This window comes from Megascapheus bottae, chromosome 6 (assembly GCF_031878675.1).
Source record: "Megascapheus bottae isolate mThoBot1 chromosome 6, mThoBot2.hap1, whole genome shotgun sequence".
NCBI lineage: Eukaryota > Metazoa > Chordata > Mammalia > Rodentia > Geomyidae > Megascapheus > Megascapheus bottae.
In genome coordinates, this window is record NC_143514.1 from 59,656,448 (window position 1) to 59,678,824 (window position 22,377).

The 22,377-nt window shown below is 39.9% G+C and overlaps 1 protein-coding gene across 17 annotated transcripts in view; it reads right to left on the reverse strand.

The window, feature by feature from the left end:
• Macf1 (microtubule actin crosslinking factor 1) overlaps positions 1–22,377 on the reverse strand; it is a 372,611-nt gene that overhangs the window by 86,763 nt on the left and 263,471 nt on the right. For 14 of the 17 annotated variants that reach the window (XM_090335129.1, XM_090335123.1, XM_090335122.1 and 11 more), the window contains 7 exons: positions 20,984–21,101; positions 15,249–15,311; positions 14,403–14,644; positions 13,181–13,310; positions 12,396–12,595; positions 7,965–8,460; positions 5,890–7,361 (listed from right to left, as the gene is read on the reverse strand). In XM_090335129.1, coding sequence (XP_090191255.1) covers positions 5,890–7,361; positions 7,965–8,460; positions 12,396–12,595; positions 13,181–13,310; positions 14,403–14,644; positions 15,249–15,311; positions 20,984–21,101 — 2,721 coding nt within the window. The remainder of the gene's footprint in view (positions 1–5,889; positions 7,362–7,964; positions 8,461–12,395; positions 12,596–13,180; positions 13,311–14,402; positions 14,645–15,248; positions 15,312–20,983; positions 21,102–22,377) is intronic. The other 3 variants (XM_090335127.1, XM_090335132.1, XM_090335119.1) reach the window with 1 other exon arrangement.

The window sequence follows — 22,377 nt, forward strand, 5'->3', positions numbered from 1 at the left end:
AAAGGAGAGAGGAGAGGTAAGAGAGGAGAGGAGAAAAAGGAAGGGAAAAATTGCAAGATAGCCCAATGGTCAGCACAAGGGATGCGTTTGGAGAGTGCCACTCAGCTGCTGTAAAGCTGGGGTTATTTAAACTTCCAGGTGATAAATCTTTAGGGTTTGATTTTCCTTCTCTCTCAGGGTGGGAAGATAATGCTGACCTCATTTGCTTTATCTTCTAGTGACTCATTCTCAGGCAGGTGTACTAAGTGGCAAAACCTTAGATGGGCTGTTACTGGCTTTATAATATGTGAAACGAAGAAGCAACTATCTCTGCAAACTGGCAGTCTTTCAGGGCTCATGCTGGGTCCTGTCTTTCAAGGGTTTTCACATGTACTTATGGTGCAGTCTAAGCTTGTTTACTTTGAGAAGGGAGAAAAATCAAATGAAGGGGCCTAAAAAAAAGTTTAATAGGATGCTATATTGCTAGCTATCCCAGATAGATTTTTAAATGTACTGTTATCTGATTCTGAATTCTGCTCAGCCTGAGTTAGGGGAAAGAACAATCCCATACCTGCTGCTGCACTGACATCACACCGGCCCAGATACAAGAAAGGGAAAGGGAAAGATTGGTTAGCTTGTATCTGCAATGTATCCTTAGATGATGTGAACCAATCCTGAGACACTCAACAGACCTTAAGGGGTTTCCATTTCCTACTATTCTTGTCAGTAAGAAGTAGAAAGCTAAGTCCAAAGCCTCACCTAAAGCATACACAAATGTGAATGAAGGCACATATGGGTTCTTGATACTGATCCCAGGTATCAAGCCATAACTACCACATCTTTCCTGTCTGGGAGGTCGGTATGGTTCTCATGGCAGGGATGAGGGTAGAACAGTAGGAGCATATAGAAGACAAGACTTAACGCACAGAATTGTTTCCATTCTAGATAAGGGTAAAATTCTAAAATTCAAAGAGGTAGAGCATTAGCTTTGAGCAAAAGAGCTCAAAGACACTGCTCAGGCTCTGAGTTCAAGCCCCACAACCAAAAACCAAACAAAACCTCAAGGTAAAATTTCAAATTAAGAGTCTCTTATTATCATCAAATTCCCCGCCCCCCCCCCCCAACCCTTCCTAGGAAGGTCACATGAGGGAAATTTTTTGGCTCAAGTTTCAGGGCTATGAAAGCCCTTCCTTTTTTGCTGGGCTCCTGTTAGGCACATACAATTCCTTTTCTTTAGCATTTTTTTTTTTTTTGGTAGAACATGGGGCTTGAATTTGTACTTGGTGCTGTCCCTGAGCTCTTCAGCTCAAGGCTACCACCCCACTCCTGGGCCTGGGCATGGTCCCTGAGCTCTTCAGCTCAAGGGTACTGCCCTACCCTGGAGCCTCAGCCCCATTTCCTGTTTCCTCTAGAAACAGGAAGACTCCAATTATGGAGATAAGAGTCTCAGGTGCTTTTGTGCCTGGCCTGGTTTTGAACCTCAGATCTCAGCCTCCTGAGTAGCTAGGATTACAGGTGTGAACCAACGTGCCCAGCCTTAGCCAACTTTTTCATTCAGGAAAACGGAATTCCCTGAAGAGATTAGACAGGGTCTTTTCCTCCCGGTTTTCTGAAAACATGCTCAATATTCTCATTATGACTTCTGGAAGGGTTTCTTCCTTTCTACTTCCAACATATAAAGAAATCCAGAAAAGGCTCTTCAGCCCTTTCTGCCATTTTTATCTGACCAGTCTATGAATTACTCAATGGAAGGCCTTGAGGAATAATTTTCCCTACATGCACCTTTATGGATTTATCAATGCTACTGCACAGTCCCAAGTAAGCCTGAAGATTCTCCACAGATTTGACTCATCTTTCTATTGCAACTATTCCCAGTGGCATTAGCCAAGGCAGAGCAGAGACGGTGCTACTTCTACCTCATAGATTAAAGTCCTCTTCTTATACACACATCCCCACCCCAGGTGTGGGACTTGAACTCAAGGCCTGGGTGCTGAGCCTTTTTGTTCAAGGCTAGCATTCTATCACTTTGAGCCACAGCTCTATATACAGTTTTTAGGTGGTTAATTGGAGATAAGCGCCTCATGGCCTGTCCTGCCCAGGCTGGCTTTGAATCGTGATCCTAAGATCTCAGTCTCCTGAGTAGGTAGGATTACAGGCATGAGCCACCCACACCTGGCTCTAGCACACATTCTATGCTAATGGTATGAGTCCATTCAAATAGAAAAGGGGGCCAGGAGTTTGGCCTACTGGTGGAGTGCTTGCCTAGCATGCACCAAGACTCGGGTTCGATTCCTTGATAACACACATAGAAAAGGGCTGGAAGTAGTTCTGTGGCTCAAGCAGTAGAGCTCTAGACTTGAGAAAGTCCAAGGACAGTGCTCAGGCCTTGAGCTCAAGCCCAGGACTGGCAAAAAAAAAAAAAAAAAAAAAAGGCTCAAAACATTTCTTTTTATAAACTATTTATCTTCATGTGTTTTACTCTTAATAAAAATAATTAGAATCTGAAAGCAAAGTCCTATTTTCTGAATCTAGTTTATACTTCGGTAGGGAAGATTAGTTTATTCTGACTGTAGCACATGAGTCAGGAACCCAACTTTCTTATCAGAAAAATGACTCAGTCCTCACAATGAGTCCAACAAAATCTTTTCACTCAGCCTCCAGGGGATTGTAGAACTGACACAGAGCTTTTCCCTCTCATTGTTTTCACTTCCCATGAGCTCAGCATGACCAGGAGTAACATCCTTCCCTCTAGAAGGAGGCAAAAACTTCCCAATGCTTTTGACTTCCCTACTAGGTGGATTAGTGGAACAGAGCTTCTGATTTGTACCTCCAGATTGAGGGAAGACAGTAATTATTTTATAGTCACTATCTACTTTTAATACTCTTATCTCCAATTAACCACCAGAAAACCAGACATGGCTATGTGGCTCAAGCGTTAAGAGTGCTAACTTGAGCAGAAGAGCTCAGGGACAGTACCTAGACCCTGTGTTCAAACTTCATGACTGACAACAACAACAACAAAAATGGGTTATTACTGGGTACCCCATTCCCCACCCCATACACTGGGGCTTAAACTCGGGGACTTTTACTTTTGTTCTTTTTTTTTTAATAGCTGGAACTCTTACTAAAGCCATGCATCTAGATCAGCATTTTGCTGATTATTTTGAAGATAAAGTCTCTAGTATTACATACATCCTTGAGCCATCAGTGCTTGCTCCCCACCCCCTTCTTGATTCAAGCTTGCCTTGTCAACATGAGCCCACATCCGACTGCTCCTAGTCTTCATAGTCACAATATTCATGGTAGGAATCCATGACAACAATGAAACTAGTTGGCTACAGCAAAGAGCTAAGCAGCAAGTGGATTTTAAGCACTACAGAAGCAGTACACTTGATACAAGTAACATATAGTAGTGTTCAGTAATTTCTTGAAATCTTCCAGCAACATTCAATATTGAGTGCCTTCAGAAACGGGGTGAGGTGTCACCCCAAACAGAATTTATACCTCCCTAGAGTCTCTTTCTTTAATTCTAGTTCATATTTAAGGTTTTGTTTTGAGACAGGGTCTCACTAAGTAGACCAGGCCAACCTTGAACTCTTGATTCTTTCTGCCTCCTGAGTGTTGGGATTATAAATGTATTTCACTTTGCCTGGCTTTTATACACAATTTTAACATACTTGTTTATTTCCTTTTTTTAGCTCAGTGACAATTAGGAGGCAGAGGCAGACTGCTACAGCAGATTCTTACAGTGAAAAATGATAGTTAAGCCAGGCCTGGTGGTTCACGCCTGTAATCAGATACTCAGGAAGCTGAGATTTGAGGATAAAGGTTTAAAGCCAGCCCTGGCACAAAAGGACCTGAGACTCTAATCTCCAATTAACCTCCAGAAAACAGAAAGTGGACCTATGGCTCAAGGGTAGGGTGGTAGCCTTGAGCTGAAGAGCTCAGGGACAATGCCCAGGCTGAGTTCAAGCCCCATGACACCCCCTCCCCCCCAAAAGTGATAGCTACATTTGTGGCATCTTCCAGGACTGGTTCCAGAACCTGCATACAGCTTAAATCTCTGGATTATTTATAATACCTACCTACAATGTAAATGTTATAGCAAGCTATATTGTTTTTCCATTCACATTATTTTTTATTGTTGTTTTAGGTTTTCTTTTGAAGTATTTTTAATCTGTGGACAGTTGAGCCCACAGATAACAGAAATTATCTCATTTGTATACACCAAGCAGATTCAACCAGTACAATATGGCAGATGTCCTAAACAAGTACTTCAATACAGTACTCAAACTGCATAATAATTCAGAAACATGTACTTAAAAGCAGCCCAAATGTCCCTAATATCCTTGAGCATATCACTGTAGAATACATATACTTCTCAGTGTTAACCTGTATTCATTAAGAAAAACTATGCAAAACACAGTGTTGGAAAAACAAGGAAAATAAAGTTTAAAATAATCCCTATGCTAGCTAGAATCTAGTTAGATGAAATCATTTTGTAGCTGACAGGGATAAACTTGTTTTCTAAGACAGTGGATTCAAGTAAATTGGACAATAGACATATACTTATATTAAGTGGTCCTTCTGAGATGGCTTTTTTTTTTTTTTTTTGCCAGTCCTGGGCTTGGGCTCAGGGCCTAAGCAGTGTCCTTGGGTTTTTCCTCAAGGCTAGAATTTTACCACTTGAGCCACAGCACCATTTCCAGCTCTTTTATATGTATGTGGTACTGAGGAATTGAACCCAGGCTTCATGCATGCTAGGCAAGCACTCTACCACTGGGCCAAATGCCCAGCCCTGACATGGCTACTTTCTATACTTGGATCTTTGCCTACAAAGGTATCATCTTTCTAAGGACTGAGTGGCTTTGATGTGGTGTCCATGTCCTTCTCATTCTTTTTCATTTTTACTTTTTGAGGCAAGGTTTTACTATATTATCTAGGTTGGCCTAGAATTTGCTAGGTAGCCCAGGTTGGCCTCAAAGTCTTGTTCATCCTGCCTCAGCTTCCCAAGTGCTGGCTGGCTGGCTTTTATCTCTGATGGGCAGGGGCTCTGAGAGAAAAAAAATTACATGTAAGTGTAAGTGGGTATATTTAATAGTAGTAATGAAAACTAAGTGCCAGCAGTATCCTTTTCAAATCTATTTTATGTATCATGAAGGTCCCAGAGGCGAAGTGTTGCACTTTTAGGTATTTATAACAACAGAAACTTTGAGTATAGTGAGAGTCAAGACCCCGCAGAAATAACTCTGGCCAGCAAACCCACATTTTGGGGTCTAGGCATCTAATCATGCATTGTTTTAAGTTAGGCTCACAAAAATCATAGGACTGGAAATTCTGACAGGTAACAAAAACTAAAACAAGATGGTACTTCTCAAATTCTCCTATAAGCAAAGAACATGTACTTAAGAAATCTGGACTGTATTAGTAAGCTATTTGCTGTAAGTGGGAAATACATGTTTCATGTATTACTAATCAGAATTTGATTCTTTATTCCTTAGCATTCCTTAGCAAATTTCCCCTGTGTGAGATCAACACTTTAGGAGGCGAACTATGCTTATCTTAGGGCTTCTTGCATGTAAATCTGAAAACAGGGCCCTGAAGATGTCTTTATTGCAGTTAGCAAATTAGTTCATATGAAATCTTGGGAAATCCTAAGATTCTTAGATAAGAATAAGGCTTGACATTTTTTTTCTACATCCTTAGTAATGAAAATTAAAATAAACCATGGTAGGAAAAAGTTCAAATGATCTGAATGTACATACAAGAGACTGTTTCATCTCCTAACAGTGTGCTTTGGTGGAAATGGAAGTGAGAATATGGAAACTACAGTCAATAAGTACTCAATTAGTATCAAGCAAAAAATACAAATATTGGATAAGAAAAGGAAAACAGAAGAGCAACACTTACTTTAAAGTCTGCTAGCTGTTGGTTGATGACATCTACTTCAGTTGCCACTACCCACTGGAGCGCCTCTCCCTCCTCTGCAGCTGTAGTTGCATCATTGAGAACCTTCAATTTCCTGTAGAAGTCCTCTACTCTACTCAAGGTCAGCTCCAGCTGTTCCTGGCGAGCTTTTCCTCTCTCTGTCAGTTTGCTGCATTGTTTGTTCAGGGCTTCTAGCTCCCTTTTGAGACCTAGTAGGTCCAGAGTCCCTTCTTCTTCTAGCATTTGTCGGCACTCTGCTTCAGAGGCTTCTACGTCTAACCTGAGGGCTTGAATTTTGTTAAGGAACAGCCGTGCATCCTCAATTTGTGACTGCAGGCTATCTGTGTCTCTGCCGATAGCACCCATACCATCTAGCTCATCATCCAGGTCTGCTAATTGGGAAAACATCTCTCGGACTCGGCAGTGAAATTGGCCAATCCCCTCCAGCTTGTTTTCCATCATCATGCAACTACTATTCACTCTTTGCTTTACTTCTAAGAACTCTTGCTGGGTGACCTCAGCTTGATGTAGAAGTTGGGAAGCATCAGATCCATTGGGTGCATCTTCTACCAGTCCCTGAGTAAAGTTTCTTAGGTAGTCCACCTGAGACTCCAGAGCCTGCAGTACTTCTTGTTGAGCTCTTAGCTTCTCCAGGTTCTTATTGCTACATGCTTGAGAGCCCAGAGCATCAAATATTTCAAGTTGGTGTTTGGCTCCTTCAATTTTCTTTTCAATATTCTTAAAGCTTTCCTGAAACTCCTTGAGCCTCTGAGTCATTTCTTCTAGTGAACCTGTTTTTGCCTGCAGCTCCTCTGTAATTGCATCCATGTTTTGGTTGATACCAGCCTTCTCATCTCGAATACCATCCTCATCTGTTTCTGAGGAATTGATTAGAATGTCAGCAGCACTATTTAGTATTTCCAGTAAGGAGCGGCGCTTTTCTACTTCATTCAGCATAGCCTTTGACCGCAGGAGACTGGACTCTAACTGTACTGGGTCCAGAGTAACCTGCAACTCAGACATCTTGTTCTTACAATCTTCTATCCAAGGCACAAGGTCTTCCACATGCCACTGATATTTCTGAGCTTTCTGCATACAGTCCTTGAGCCTAGCTTGTCTGTCTGCAGTTTTCTTACTAAGTTCATCCCAGTGGCTTTTGAGTTCAACCAACTGGTTTTGTAAAGTTCTCTTCTCTTCTCCAGGAGGCACAGAAAGCAGCAGAGATTCCCCCTCAGCCACAATCACTTCATAGGAACCACTATGTTGATTAAGGCTCTTTTGAAACTCTTCATTCTCCTGAAGCTGAGACTGTAGTCGTTCCAATTTTGCAGAAATTGGGCAGTTTTTTGCTAGCTGGCTTTGTTTGTCATCCAACCAGGTTCTCAGCTCATCAAACATTTGCTGGAACTGCTGGGTGCTGGCAAGAGCTGCCTGGAGTCTGTTCATGCGATCGGCTGAAATGAGAAAATGAAATCAAAACCAATCAAGCCTGAAGACAGCATTTGTGGGGAGTAAAAGTCAATCTTAGGGGAAGGAAACAAATACTGAGAGTGTACTATAAAAGAGGCATATAACTGGACTTGTTTTCATGTTATATCTTATTTAAATCTCATATGGACCTTGTAAGGTGACTTGAGTGTTCTAACCTAATAAGAATTGAAGGTCATGAATAATTCCAGAAAAATAAGCAATAAAAGGTCATCAAAAGAAGTCCAGAATATATTCTAACTTTGCATAATATGCGTGGGGAAGGTATATGAGTGGGTGCACCCAAAGAATAAAGAAAGTAAGTGGCTATAGTGAAAAGGCACATGTAACTCTGCCTATTAGTATTAGTACATGTATGGGCATGTCTACCTACTGACACTGGTTACAACTTTAATATCTAGGATCCTGTTATGCATGACTCCATATAGTATATGGAGTTCAGTGTGTAATAACCACAGCGATTCTCAGTCAATGGAATAAAAGATAGGCTAACATTACTTGAAGTTCAAAAGCAAACTAAACTTGATCTTAGATGCTTAAGACTTCTTGACATTCTCACCCTAACTCACCTGCAAGGTCTTCTAAACTTTGGAGTGGCAAGGCAACTGTGTCCAAACGCTTTTTCAGCTCATCCTTGAGATATGGCTCACCAATGAGCAGTGAAAGTGCATCACATAATGTTTGGGCTTCCTTCATCTCATTATCTAATTGCTCCAAGTCAGATCGAATTTCACTTGTTTCCTCCAGTTGCTGCTTCACAGCCTCAGGTTGGGTGCTGATGGCTGACTGGCTGCTTAGTCGATGTCCAACTGCCTTCACTTTTTCTGATAAGTCTTGGAGCAATTCTTGATACTGGGTACTTTTGACAAGAGCTTGGTCAATTTGGCTAGAACGGGAATTAAGTTTGTCAGTCAGCTCAATCCACTTCTGATTGATGCTCTGGAGCTCTTTCTGTACTTGGCTAGTAGAGGGAGAGACATCTCCAGGGACTGTTAGGATGCCCTGGGCTGCCTCATTCAGCTGCTCATGCTGTTGCCTGCGTGCTTCAAATTCCTTCAGCATAAACTGAAACAGAAACAACACCAAGATGTTTGGACTGAGAAAACAGATCTAAAAACAGTGTCAAAACAAAAACTGATTTTTGGATTGTGCCAATCCACTTTTTGAAAATAAGCCAGGAAACTCCAGGGATGAGACTACTAGACTAGAAGACTTTAAACAAGTCTTTAATAAAAATTTATTTTTAAGTAATTGGTTGTATCCCTCTGACAGTTTTTCCTTTGTCTCACTTTGTTTTAGCATTAGTTACTAAGGACAGTCTAGGGTAGGAAAACACTTGACATTTATCAGCTTTACCATGCAACACCAAGCCTCTGATTTATTTCAGTGTCAGTTACATTACTAGTTGGGCTTCTCATTTCAGCTCTCAATGGTTCTTCTTCGTTTTTTTTTTTTTTTCTTCCTGCCAGTCCTGGGGCTTGAACTCAGGGCCCGAGCATTACCCTTGGGCTTTCTCAAGGGTAGAGCTCTACCACTTGAGCCACAGCACCACTTCCAGCTATTTCTGGGTATATGGTACCAAGGCATTGAACCCAGGTCTTTGTGCATGCTAGGCAAGCACTCCACCACTAAGCCAAACTCCCAGCCCTGGTTCTTCTTAGTTCTCTTTTTTTTCTCTTTTAGCTCTTTTTGCTCAAAGTTGTTCCCTACCACTTCAAGCTTTTCAATGGTTAACTGGAGATACGAATTTATAGACTTTTCTACCCAAACTGGTTTCTAGCTTCAGCACTCAGATCTCAACCTCCTGAATAGCCAGGATTATAGATTTGAGCCACAGTTTCTTCTTAGTTTCTTTATGGAAATTCCAATAGTGCACAAGATTTTTACATTATAATAGATTACAGTTAGAGAAAGAGCTTCTTTAAACTAAGGATGGTGGCTTTTTACTTTCCATCTCTTGTTGCTCTCATGAAAGAAATGAGGATTATAGACTCTTGTACCAGAGTATCTGCATTCACATCCTGCTCTGTCTATAACAAGTTATATAGCACTAGGTAAACTTCTTTCAGCCTCAGTTCCCCATCTTTACAATTAGGATAGTAAAATATTTATCTTGGCTGTTATAAAGATAAGTGATGTCTGTCATTCAAGTTATGAGGAAGTACAAAGGTATATCTCAGATATACAGGGAAGCACAAACAGGAGAACTGACCTAAGCACAAGTAAGACTTTATCTCAAAAAACAAAAACAAAAACAAAACGGTGCTCCCAGGTACCAGTGGCTCATGCCTATAATCCTAGCTACTCAGAAGACTAAAATATGAGGATCATGGATCAAAGCCAGCCTAGGCACTAAAGTCTGAAAGACTCTTATCTCCAATTAATCACCAGAAAACTGGAAGTGGCTCCAAGTGGTAGAGCAGTAGCCTTGAGCTAAAGAGCTCAGGGACAGTGCCCAGGGCCAGAGTTCAAGCCACACACACACACACACACACACACACACACACACACACACACACAGATAGCTAGGTTCTGGTGGCTCATTCCTGTAATCCCAGGTACTCAAGAGGGTCTAAGATTAGGCAAAGGCACAGAGTTGGAAGATGACTTGTTAAGAAAAAACAAACTGTCTGATATCGGTAGAAACACAGTGTATTGGGGTAGGGATGGAAATGAAGCTGGTAAGACAAGCTGAATACCAGACTGCGAAAAGCCGTAAATATCGTCTTTAGCTGATTTTCAATAGGCAACTAAGCCACTAAGAGTTTTAATATACTCATATTTTAAGGACATAATTTGAGTCCAGAGATTAAGCCTTTAGAATGCATGGAGAAGATCAGAAGAATGGTTCTCATGATATGGTTCAAGGCCATTTTAGGCACTTTTTTTTTTGTTTTTTTGCCAGTCCTGGGCTTGAGCTCAGGGCACTGTCCTTGGACTTTCTCAAGGCTAGAGCTCTACCACTTGAGTCTCAGCACTACTTCCGGCTTTTTTCTATATGTGGTACCGAGGAATCAAACCTGGGTCTTCATGCATGCTAGGCAAGCACTTTAACTACTAGGCCAAATCCCGGCCCCATCATTTTAGGCACTTTTGAGAAGCCAAGGTGATCAAAACTGTTTTCATAATAACACTTACCTGACTTTTCAAATTCTTCTCTCATGAATATTCAAATTTACCACAGGTTACCCTAACATCAAATGTTTCAAAAGGCTGAACATATTACTCATGGTTTTGTGGTGATTTTATTATTGCTATTTAAAAAGTAATAAATAATATATACATACTGTAAGTATCAATAGCACTACTAAACATGAACTCTTTCTGAACCTCAATCATTTTCAAGAGGATAAAAGGGGGTATTTGAGGCTGGGAGCATGGTCTAGTGGTAGAATGCTTGCCTAGTATGCACAAAGACCCAGGTTTGAAACCCCAGTACCATATACACAGAAAAAGCCAGAAGTGGTGCTGTGGCTCAACTATTAGAGCGCTAACCTTGAGGAATGCCCAAGGACAGTGCTTAGGCCTTGAGTTCAAGCCCCAGGACTGGCAAAAGTAAAAATAAAAAAAAAAATTAAAAAAAAGGATATTTGAGGAAGTGGCAGTGTGGCTTAAGTGGTAGAGTGCTAGCCTTGAGCTGAAGAGCTCAGGGACAGTGCCCAAGCCCAGAGTTTAAGACCCACAACCAACAAAAAAAGGGGGAGGAAAATGTTTGAGACAACCCCCCTCCAAAAAAAAAAAAAAAACAACTAAAAACTCCAGAAAAATTTCCATAAGTACACCAACTAGGGTTCAATAATTCTCTGGAGGCAGGAGTCAAAGAAAATGTTCTTTCAAAAATCTCTCTTAGATCTTATCTTAGGGAAATCTTTGAGAGGATGAAAAAAATTGAATAGATTAGGGGGAAGGGCAGAATGAAGAAAATGTTTTAGGGCCGGGAGTTTGGCTTAGTGGTTAAAGTGCTTGCCTAGCATGCACGAAGACCCGGGTTCGATTCCTTGGTACCACATACATAGAAATAAGCCGGAAGTGGTGCTGAGGCTCAAGTGGTAGAGCTCTAGCCTTGAGAAAGTCCAAGGACAGTGCTCAGGCCCTGAGCTCAAGCCCAGGACTGGCAAAAAAAAAAAAAAAAAAAAAAAAAAAAAAAAAAAAAGAAAAAGAAAAGAAAATGTTTTAAGCAGGGTTTCATGGGAAATGACAAAATTTTGACATCACAAATTTCTGTGATATTAGGCATTTAAATCAACTTTCTGGAGTTTTGATGAGTAGAAAATCTTTAAGTAAACCCAGCATATACAAGGTATCACATTAAGTAATATGGATCACTACTACTGGGGATTAAAAATAAAATTATTCTAGAATTTTGTCAGAAAAAAAAGTTCTCATTTTCATATCCACTCATTTTACATCATCTGCTAATGATGTTAGTAATATTCATTAATTGTTTACTACTTGATAACAATCATGATAAACACCTTACAAACATCTTATTAAAACTGAAGAAATTGTCTGAGTGCTGGTGGCTCATGCCTATAATCCTTGCTACTTAGAAACTTGAGATCTGAGGAGCACAGTTCAAAGCCAGTCTGGGCACTAAAGACGTGAGATTCTTTATCTCCAATTAATCATTAAAAAATGGGAAGTGGGGTTGTGGCTACAGAGATAGAACAGTAGCCTTGAGCTAAAGAGCTCAGGGACAGCACCCAGGCCCAGAGTTCAAGCGCCATGACCCACAAAACAAAACAAAAACTGGAAGTACAGCTGTGGCCCAAAGTGGTAGAGCAAAGTAGTTTTGAGCAAAAGAGCTCAAACACAGTGCCCAGGCCCTGAGTTCAAGCACCATAACTGACCAAAAAAAAAAAAAAAAAAAAACCCCAAAACAAAAACAACTGAAGAAAACTGAGCTCTATTGAGTCACGAAATGTGTTGTCTGAGAACAGTATTCAAACCCAAATTCATGTAACTTTCATTTTTTTAAAGCATTAAGGTTTATGGCTCACCTGGACCTGCTGCTTCTGTGCATTCAACATGTTGGGGTCAATTGATAGGGGCCCCAGAACTCCCATCATCAGTTCCTTCTCCATTAGCCAGGGCCGGAGCTGAGATTCTGCAGCCTGGAAGCAGGCCAGATGGCTTGCAGATTCTTCTAGCTGCTTTTGCCGAGCCACTGCCACCTCAGTAGCCTTTTCCCACCGGGAATCTATAGGGAAGAAATAAGAGGATTCAGTCCCTGACTCTCATCAGCAACTAGCCTGGTTGTTAATATATTACAGGAAATGACCCAAGGGCCAGATTTAACATTTGTAAAAATTAAAAACTTAAAAAATTTTAACTTAAGTAAAAAAAAAAGTTGGGCATCTTTATTAGCGTGGTAGTTGAAACAGCTATAGAGAATCATACATACAGAGTGCATATAAAAATACTACATAGAGGCCAGGAGCATGGCCTACTGGTAAAGTGCCTGCTTAGCATACATGAAGCCTTGGGTTCGATTCCTCAGTACTGAGTGAAAGTCTCAGTACTGGTGAAAAAAAAAAAAAAATGAACTGATCAAGTTTCGTGGGAGGCAAAGGCAGAAGGATTATGAGCTCAGAGCCAGTCATTGCAAAAAGCTATTGAGATTCTGTCTCAAAAGTAAGATTAAAAAGTAAAGGCCTAGGCATTGTCCAATTAAATGGCTACACTGAGCAGGACCAATCTCCAGATTCTAGGATATACAGAGATTTTCTACTTGTTTTGGAGATAAACAATATAGGGAAGGAGTGACACTCCCATGACAACTTACTGAGTTCCTCTTGCATTTTCTTCCAGTTTTCTGCTTCTTGTGAGTTGGGATATGTCACCAGTAATTCAGTTAGGGCTTCCTTAACTTTTTGGATTTTTGGAGAATTCTGTTCCAATTCAGCCAGGAAAGCCTAGAAGAAAGAGTATCACATGTCTTGAAGGTGTGGACAGGAAAGAAAGCTGTGTATTTGGGGGTGAAACAACCTGGAAGATTGGATGAGCTAATTATTGGCTCAATTTTGAATCTATGAATGACTTTTTTAAAAAAGATTTTATTAACATTGATTTTTACTTTTAAGATATTTAATCATGGGGATTCATGTGGTAAGAGTACCTGCAAGCTCAAGGCCCTCAGTTCAATTCCCAGTAACCACACCACATTTTTTTTTTAACGTTTCTACTTCAATATTTACTTTGAAATGAAAATCTACATGGTATTATGTAAGTACAATATATCAATGGAACCACAACTATCACCTAAAATCCAAAACAGCCAACATATGATAACAGCAATGCTTTGGTAGTTCCAGAAGATAATGTGCTATGCTCAACTGAAATAGTTAAAAAAATAAATAAAAAAGAAAATTTCCTACAGGATCTTTTATGATTCTCCTATCTTCTAACATTTTTCATGGTTCCACATGTCAGTCTTAATAATAAATTCATAACAGTAGTGTTTTAGGTCCCTCATAGTTGAAAAGTTTAATTTTCCAAGAGCTGGGAAAGGGAGCCAGGAGTTTGGCCCAGTGGTAGAGTGTTTAGCTAGTATGTATGAAGACCTAGGTTTGATTCCTTGATACCACAAACATAGAAAAGCTGGAAGTGGTGCTGTGGCGGAAGTGGTGCTGTGGCTTAAGTGGTAGAGCTCTAACCTTGAGAAAGCCTAAGGACAGAGCCCATGCCCTGGGTTCAAGCCCCAGGATTGGCAGAAAAAAAAGAGTTGGGAAAGATGCTTTGGTGAGAAAGAAAGGCTTGGCTGTCCTGAAGCATTACAAGGAAAATCAGACCCCGTTCTCAATACTTCTGGGCTAGGCCAGTCACTTCTTGCAAACATATGTGGTTTCTGAATTATTATAATTTCTAATCTTACAGGCAGGATAATTCTCATTTCAGCCTGGGGAACTGGCCATGTCTTACTTTCTGGTCCCTAGACTGAGGCAGGGACACTGGTACAATAGTCCCTTCCCCTTAATATTGGGATGCAACGTAAGTAAACACAATACCTTGTTAGATTCTGCTTGGGCTTTCACTGTTTCTGTCTTGCTTGGAGATAAAGAGGCATCCATGGCTTTCAGAACTTCCTCTTTTGATTCCAGCCACTGCAACACTGAGTTTGCCTCCTTCTGAATGCCCTCCATTCTGTTGAGGACAGTCTGAAGGTTTTCCTGATGTTCCTGGAGCACTCTCCCAAGTTTCTCATACTTCACGTTTACATCTGATATGTCACACTGGATCTCCGTCAGATCTAGTATCATAGAAACAGAAATCAGATTGGGAATAATTCTCCCCTTGGTTTCTCATTCCTAAAATACTTGCAGAGTTTATGCATTTCTCTTACTCCTTGTAGTCAACAAGTGGTCATCCTTCCAAATCACATAAAAGTTCTTGTTTATTCTTATAAATATAGCAATGAAATTCAATTCTACTCTGTATAACCAATGTAAACTAAAAAAGAAGTTCTTGTGTAAACATACAAAAGAGCTCTCACTTTATTTTCTTGTTCTGGCATTATATACTCAGATGTAAACTTTAAAATGCTTGATAAACATGAAAACAACAAAAGTAAAGGAAGTAAAAATAAGAAGTTAACTTCAGCATATTGTTGGAATTAATGGATTTGGAGCTCTTTTTTTCCCTCTTCTCTAAACTATGGAAAAGTCGCACAGCTAGACTGTATTATTTCTCTGCTTGGCCCACAGCCAGCAAATAGACATCATAGTTGCTCGTTCCCCAGATAATTCTTCCGCACACCACTCTTGGCAGCAGTTCTTCCATACATATTGAAACACACACAGATGCAAAACATAAACACACCCAACACAGAGGCACTGTTGAAATGTTTTTCTCACCTTTGCAGGTGTGGTATCCGTTTACACTGCCTATAGAGCTTCCTACAGAGGGCAGAATGGAACCTGAGCAGAAGGACAGAGAGACAAACAGGGCAAGACCAACGTGTTAGGAGTACATATAGGCACTGCATTTTTCTGTTGTTGGCATTCACTTCAAACTCAGATATCAGGAAGTTAAACACAGCACAAGACAACATACTTATAGAAAGAGACAGATCATATTAGCTGCCAGGTGACAAAGTGTCACTTGAAGGTGTACTGGCTTCTGAGTAGTAATGATTAATTCTTTCTAGAGAAAATTAAAATTCTCTCTCTCTCTTCTTCTCCCACCTTTCTTTTTGAGTGGGGGGAGGAATATGGTATTGGAGTTTGAATTCAAGCCTATAACTAACACTCTAACCATTCTCCTTAAATTTCCCAAGTGAATTCTTCGAATGCTTACTTATGGAGCAAATACCACCAAATATTAGAATGAGGATCTATAATAAAGACAAACGAACTGATGGTTCAGAATTGCAATCTAATCAAATTAAAGGTGGCTGAGGTCAAGCATCAAGATTTAAAGCCAGCCTGAGGAGAACAATCCCTGAAACTCTTAAACCTCAAATTAACCAACAAAAAGAAGTGTAGTTGTGGCTCAAGTGGTAGAGCACCAGCACTGATTGAAAAAGCTAAAGAAGAAGTTGAAGTTCTGAGTTGAAGATCTAGTATTGGCACACATACACACAGAAAACAAAATGATTTTAATATCAATGTCTTTCATTATAGCAAGAATGAACAATAAGTGGGCACTGTAATCTTAGCTACTCAGGACATTGAGATCTAAGAATTCTGGTTCAAAGCCAGTTGGGGCAGACAAGCTCAAGTACCACACACACACACACAAAAAAAAGCTGGAGGTAAAGTCAAATGATAGAGTGCTAGCCTTGAGCAAAAAAACCTCAGGATAGTGCCCAGGCCTAGCACCAAAAACCAAACCAAACAAACAAAACATTAAACCTAGTAAGTACAAGTACACAAAAAGCTTTAAAAGCCCTTCTTGGTTTTTTGTTTTTTGCCATTCCTGGGCTTGAGTTCAGGGCCTGAGCACTGTCCTTGGACTTTCTCAAGGCTAGAGCTCTACCACTTGAGCCTCAACACCACTTTCAGCTTTTTTCTATGTATGTGGTACCAAGGAATTGAACCTGGGCCTTCGTGCATGCTAGGCAAACACTCTACCACTAGGCCAAACTCCCAGCCCTTGCATTTGTTTTTTTAAGTAAAAATTCCTTCTTGTTTTCCCTTTCATTCCTTCTGTTTTTTTTTTTTTTTGTTGTTGTTGTTGTTTTGTTTTTTTGGTCAGTCCTGAGGCTTGAACTCTAGGCACTGTCCCTGAGCTCTTCAACTCAAGGCTATTGTCCTACTTCTCCAGTCACAGCTCCACTTCCTGTTTTCTAGTGGTTAACTGGAGATAAGAGTCTCATGGACTTTAGTGCCCGGGCTGGCTTTAAACCGAGATCCTCAGATCGCAGGCTCCTGAGTACCTATGATTATAGACATGAGCCATGGTACCTGGCTCTTCTGTTTTCTGTGTTTTTGTTTTTGTTGTTTTGTTTTTTTTACTTCCCACAAAATGGAAATGTTAAGTGATGATAAATGTGGCTTCTGAGCATTCACATAAATTCTGCTTTAGGGCTTCAGTTCTGTCTCTAAATGACCGCAAACCTACTTTTTTTTTTTTTTTTTTTTTTGCTAGTCCTGGGGCTTGAACTCAGGATCTGAGCACTGTTCTTTTCAAGGCTAGAGCTCTGCCACTTGAGCCACAGCACCACTTCTTGCTTTTCTATGTATGTGGTACTAAGGAATTGAATCTGGGTCTTTGTGCATGCCAGGGAACCACTATACCACTAGGCCAAATTCCAGACCAAAATCTACTTTATTAAGTTGGTCTCATAGGAGGTTTTCCAAGTTAAGCAAGATGTAGGATATGAAATTATAAAGATAATACAGAAATAGGAGAAATATTTATGATATGTTACATTAAAAGGGTAGATAAAACTCTTTTGTGCAAAAAGCCATGAACATAAATAATTGTTAGGATGGTAATTATAAAACCTTCAAATATTAATGTGTTTTCAACTAAGAATGGATCAAATAGAAAAATCATGTTCCATTAAAAATGTGGAAAATACTGCAATGCAATATAAAGCCCATACTAGACTAGTACAAAAAGAAGGTCCTAGCCAAGGTTGCTCTAGCTCAACATGTGTGGCTTCATCTATGGCTGTCTTGTTCTTTAGGGTAAGAACTCTCATGAGGTTAGTGGAAAGTACCTACCTTGTAAGACAAGAAAAGAGTTATGGGACTATAAAGAACTGTTGTGTGTATGGTTTTCAGCATTGGAGGGTAAATTTGAGTCAACTCAGGATGGACATTTTCCAAATACCTAAAAATGTGCTTTAGAGACTCTGCAAATGTTTTAAATTGAAATTTTAGATACATCACTTTATAAATGGAAATAAAACATGTATGTTTAATTATGTTGATACCACCTTTTAGTATACTATCTATAATCAATTTATATACCCTTTTTGGTAGGAATATAAGCAACTTCTGCAACCTCCTTTTTAATGCTCTTCCCCCTATGTAAGTAAGAGGGTTTGAATTCAGAGCTTCAAGCTTGCTTGGCAGACATACTAACTCTTCAGCCACACACCCAGCCTGTTAAACTCTTTTCTTCCCTCCCCCCACCCCCGCAAGTCCTGGGGCTTAAACTCATCGCCTGAGCACTGTCCTTGGGCTTTCTCAAGGCTAGTGCTCTACCACTTCAGCCACAGTACCACTTCTGGCTTTTTCTGGGTATGTGGTACCAAGGAATCGAACTCAGCACTTCATGCATGCTAGGCAGGCATTCTACCACTAGGCTATGCTCCGGGGCCCTAAACTCTTTTTCGAGTGTGACTAGTTGTAAAGCTCTTTGCTAGTCTTTCATAATATTGAAAGCTATATACAAACAATCCCATATATGACGCAAAAAGTTATAATATATATTAAATAAAATGGCAAATGCTACGTATATTTACAAAAATGTTTAACAAACTCTCATTAGAAAAGTTTGCATAATAATAGAATTCTTAATCCTTAAGGTCAATTTTAGATGGGTTGTCCTTAAAGTCAATTATAGATGTTCTATGTTTAATAAAAGAATTAAAGTCCAGATTAACTATTTTTAGTTGCTTAACTTGGAAGCAAGAATTTCTTATTGCTTTACTTCTAACTTTCTAGTTATTACACAGTATTTGAAGACTGTAAAGCAAAATTGTGTGTGTGTGTGTGTGTGTGTGTGTGTGTGTTACTGGAGAGGAAACCCAGAATGTAGAGTCCCACAATTGCTCAGCAAGTATAACTTTACCATGTAAAAATTACTACTGTTGGTTTTCGTGTTTGCTTGTCCTGGGCCTGAGCACTGTCTCTGAACTTCTTTTGCTAAAGGCTAGTGATCTACTACTGGAGCTAAAAATCTGTCAGCTTTTTATGGTAGCTTAATGAATATAAGAAACTCATGGCTTTTCTTACCTGGGCTGGCTTCAAACTGTGATACTAAGATCTCAGCCTCCTAAGTGGCCAGGATTACAGGCATGAACCACTGCACCTGGTTTAATACTAACTTCTGAAAAAACATTTGTCATCACTTACAGTTACTTGTCTGTGTGAACCATATATTCAAAATATACTAACAAACCAAATTTAGAAAAAAATCATATGGTAAAACTGTCATCCAATAATCCTCCGTTTTGAACTTTTATTTAAAATATCTAATAGATATCCAATAGACTACCTAATAAGTTCTTTAAATTCTAAAGAAAATTTTTGCCCTAATTAAAAAACTATTCATTATTATGTAGCTGTACAAAGGAGTTTCAATTCCACAAGTCAAGTTATGGGCACAATTCATCTTGACCAATGTCACCTGTCCATAATTCATCTATTCTATCCCATCTCTATCCCCAAGTTAAGGAGTTCACTTTTTACATAACATACATTGAATATAATGACTTCATTTGCTCACTCTTCCTCCCTCCATTCCTGTGCCTCCTCTCCCCTCTCAGCACCCTTCTTTCTGCCCACCCAACACATTTCTTCTTCACAGTATTCATTTTGTTAAATGATTCATTAGTGAGAATAAAAATGAGATTTATTTTTTGAAAGATTATGTGATTGAGTATGTGCCATATATGTACAAGGTGCTGGATTCATTCCTTAGTGCCAAAACTCCTACAAAGCCTGCAAACCCAGAAACCACTATTAGGCTTAAAAAAAAAGTGTAAAAAATAGCTGATCTAGACCAGGAGTCATCAAACTGTAACCAAACAGCCAAAATCATCCTTCTGTCTGTTTCTGTATATAATGTTTTATTGGAACACAGCTGTACTCATTCATTTATATATTTTCTATAGCTGCTTTCTGTGCCTTATAGCTAAGATATAGAATTATGACAAAAAACAAATGGCCTGCAAACACAAAATACCTAAAATTTGGCCCTTTAGAGGAAAAGTTTATGGACTCCTGAATCTAGTTACAGACTAATAATTCACTGAACTTAGAAGTTTATGTATCAGAGTATAAGACTCACCAGTTTTCTCATCACTTCAGAGTAATGAAAAAAAAAGATGTATTAATCACTAAAAGATGTATTAATCACCAAAAAGCCAGAAGTGGAGCTGTGGCTCAAGAAGAAGAATAGAATACTAGCCTTGAGTGAAAAAGCTAAGGGGCAGTCCCAAAGACCTGAAATCAAGCCCCAGTACCAGTATACACAAAAAAGGTTTACGCTGTGTGGAGGAAAGTCATTTTCCTTCCTTCCTCCCTCCCTAGGAGCCTAAGTGCTGTCCCTGAGCTTTTTTCACTCAAGGCTGGTACTCTACCAGTTTGAGTCACAGAGCTACTTCCAGTTTTCTATTGGAGATAAGAGTTTCATGGACATTCCTGCCCCACCTGGTTTCAAACACAATCCTCAGCTCTCAGTCTCCTGAGTAGCTAGGATTACAGCATGAGCCACTGATACACAGCTCAACTTCTTTTAAGTATTTAGATTTTTTCAAGACTATGCTAGCACTAGTATTAAAACCAGTGGGATCTCAGATAACAAACAATCAATAAGCAACAATGAACTCTTACTAGATTTTTCTTGAGAAAATTATTCAGACATCTAGGTATACTCTCTGTCTTTGCTTTAAAAGAGAAAAGAGAAAAGCTCAAGATAAAGATTCATTCTTAGGCTAGCAATGTGGCCTAGTGGTATAGTGCTTGCCTAGCATGATGAAGCCCTGGGTTTAATTCCTTGGTACCACATACATAGAAAATACCAACCTGGTACTGTGGCTCAAGTAGTAGAATGCTTGGGCTTTGAGAAAGCCCAACAATAGTGCCCAGGCCCAGAGTTCAAGGCCCAGGACTGGCAAAAAATAAAAATAAAAATCATTCTTCCATGATATTTGACAGTTGTACATGGGCACACTAGTTCATTTACCCACCATGGGAGAAATTCTGTAACATGGAGCAGTGTTATACAGCAAAGTTGGGGTGGTGGGAGGAGTCCAACGATGGGGGGGAGGGAGAATAGGGGACCATATCAGGTTGATTGTTTTGTGACCCCTTTCTTGTCATGATTTTTGACTTTCATAAAAATGTATCTTCAAAGGCCGAAAAACAAAGAATGGTATTTATTTACCCCATTTTCAAGACCCTGTACTCACCTGTTTTGGCTTGGGAATCCGGTGCTGTGATCTCCATGATGAGATTTTCTAAGGAAGTGCCTTTGCAATTGATTTCTTCCACCAAAGTTCCCTTAATTTTCCAGTCATCTAGGAGACCCTGGTTAAATAACAAGTTGCTAAATGTAACATTTAGGGGCCTTCAATTCATCAGCATGGACAACTTTTGTTCATGTATTCCCCTAAAGTTTTGACAGTGTTAACAGACTCATGCTCATATTATGCTTATGCATTTAGGCATAACTAATCAAGTTATGGGAGAATTTTCAGAAGTTTTTTCATATTCATCAAATATTGAGTATCTAAGTCAAAATAGGGTCATAATACTTAAAACCAAGAGCTTAAATGGCCAATTCCACTATGTTTTAAAGGTTACTGGAGATATGAACAGTCAATGAATTTTGAGAGCATAAGAAGAAACATATCTGGTTGTCACATGGAAAAAAGGGGATAGTGTGTGTAAACAGAAAAAGAGGAAATGATACTCCAGATCAGAACGGATCAAACTTAATCCAGTTTCCTAAACCAGATTATCAAACTCGATTAGGTTTGATCTGGTTTGAACCAGTAATCTGGTTTGGTCTGCTCCAGTCTGATCTGTTCTGAACCAGTTTTAACTGGTCTAAACCAGTCCAATCCTGATGATCTGGTCCGTCCCGCCTGATCCAGTCTAAGCAGGTTTGAACCAGTCCAATTAAGTCTGATCTGGCTTGAATCAGTCAGAGCTGATTTCATCTGATCTGAACTGGTCCAATCTATTTTGTTCTGGTCAGAGGTAGTTTGAACTGGTCTGATCAGGTCTGGTGGGTTCACTAGTCTGATCTGGTTTGTTCTGGTCTAAACCAATCCAATTTGGTTTAATCCGTTCTGGATTGTCTGATTTGGTTTGATCCAGACTGAACTGGTTTGAAACAGGTTCTATCCATTCTGATTCCTTTCAACTGCTTAAGATGTAATTTGCTTTTCTAAGTATAAAAAAGATTCTGGGGCAGGGAGTTTGGCCTAGTGGTAAGAGTGTTCGCCTAGCATGTAGAAAGAGCAGGGATCTTTTCTTGGTATCACATACATTAAAAAAAAAAAATCAGGCCCGTGGGCGGGGCCGCGAAGCTGACAGGGCTGTGGAGTTGCCTGCCAGAGGCCCCTCACTGGCTCAACCTGGCAGATCCCCTGGCAGATCCCTGGTCGACTCCAGTCCAGTGTACACAGGCAGCTATTACTTTTCTGAGTCTGGTGATTGGCATGGCCTGTGGAAATCAACGAGAGCTTGCCCACCAGAAAAACAGAGAGCTTGCCCACCAGAAAAACATGAAAAACAAACAAACAAACCAAGAAATAAACAAGTGAAAAAGAAAAGAGGATAGCTTAACTACCTCTCA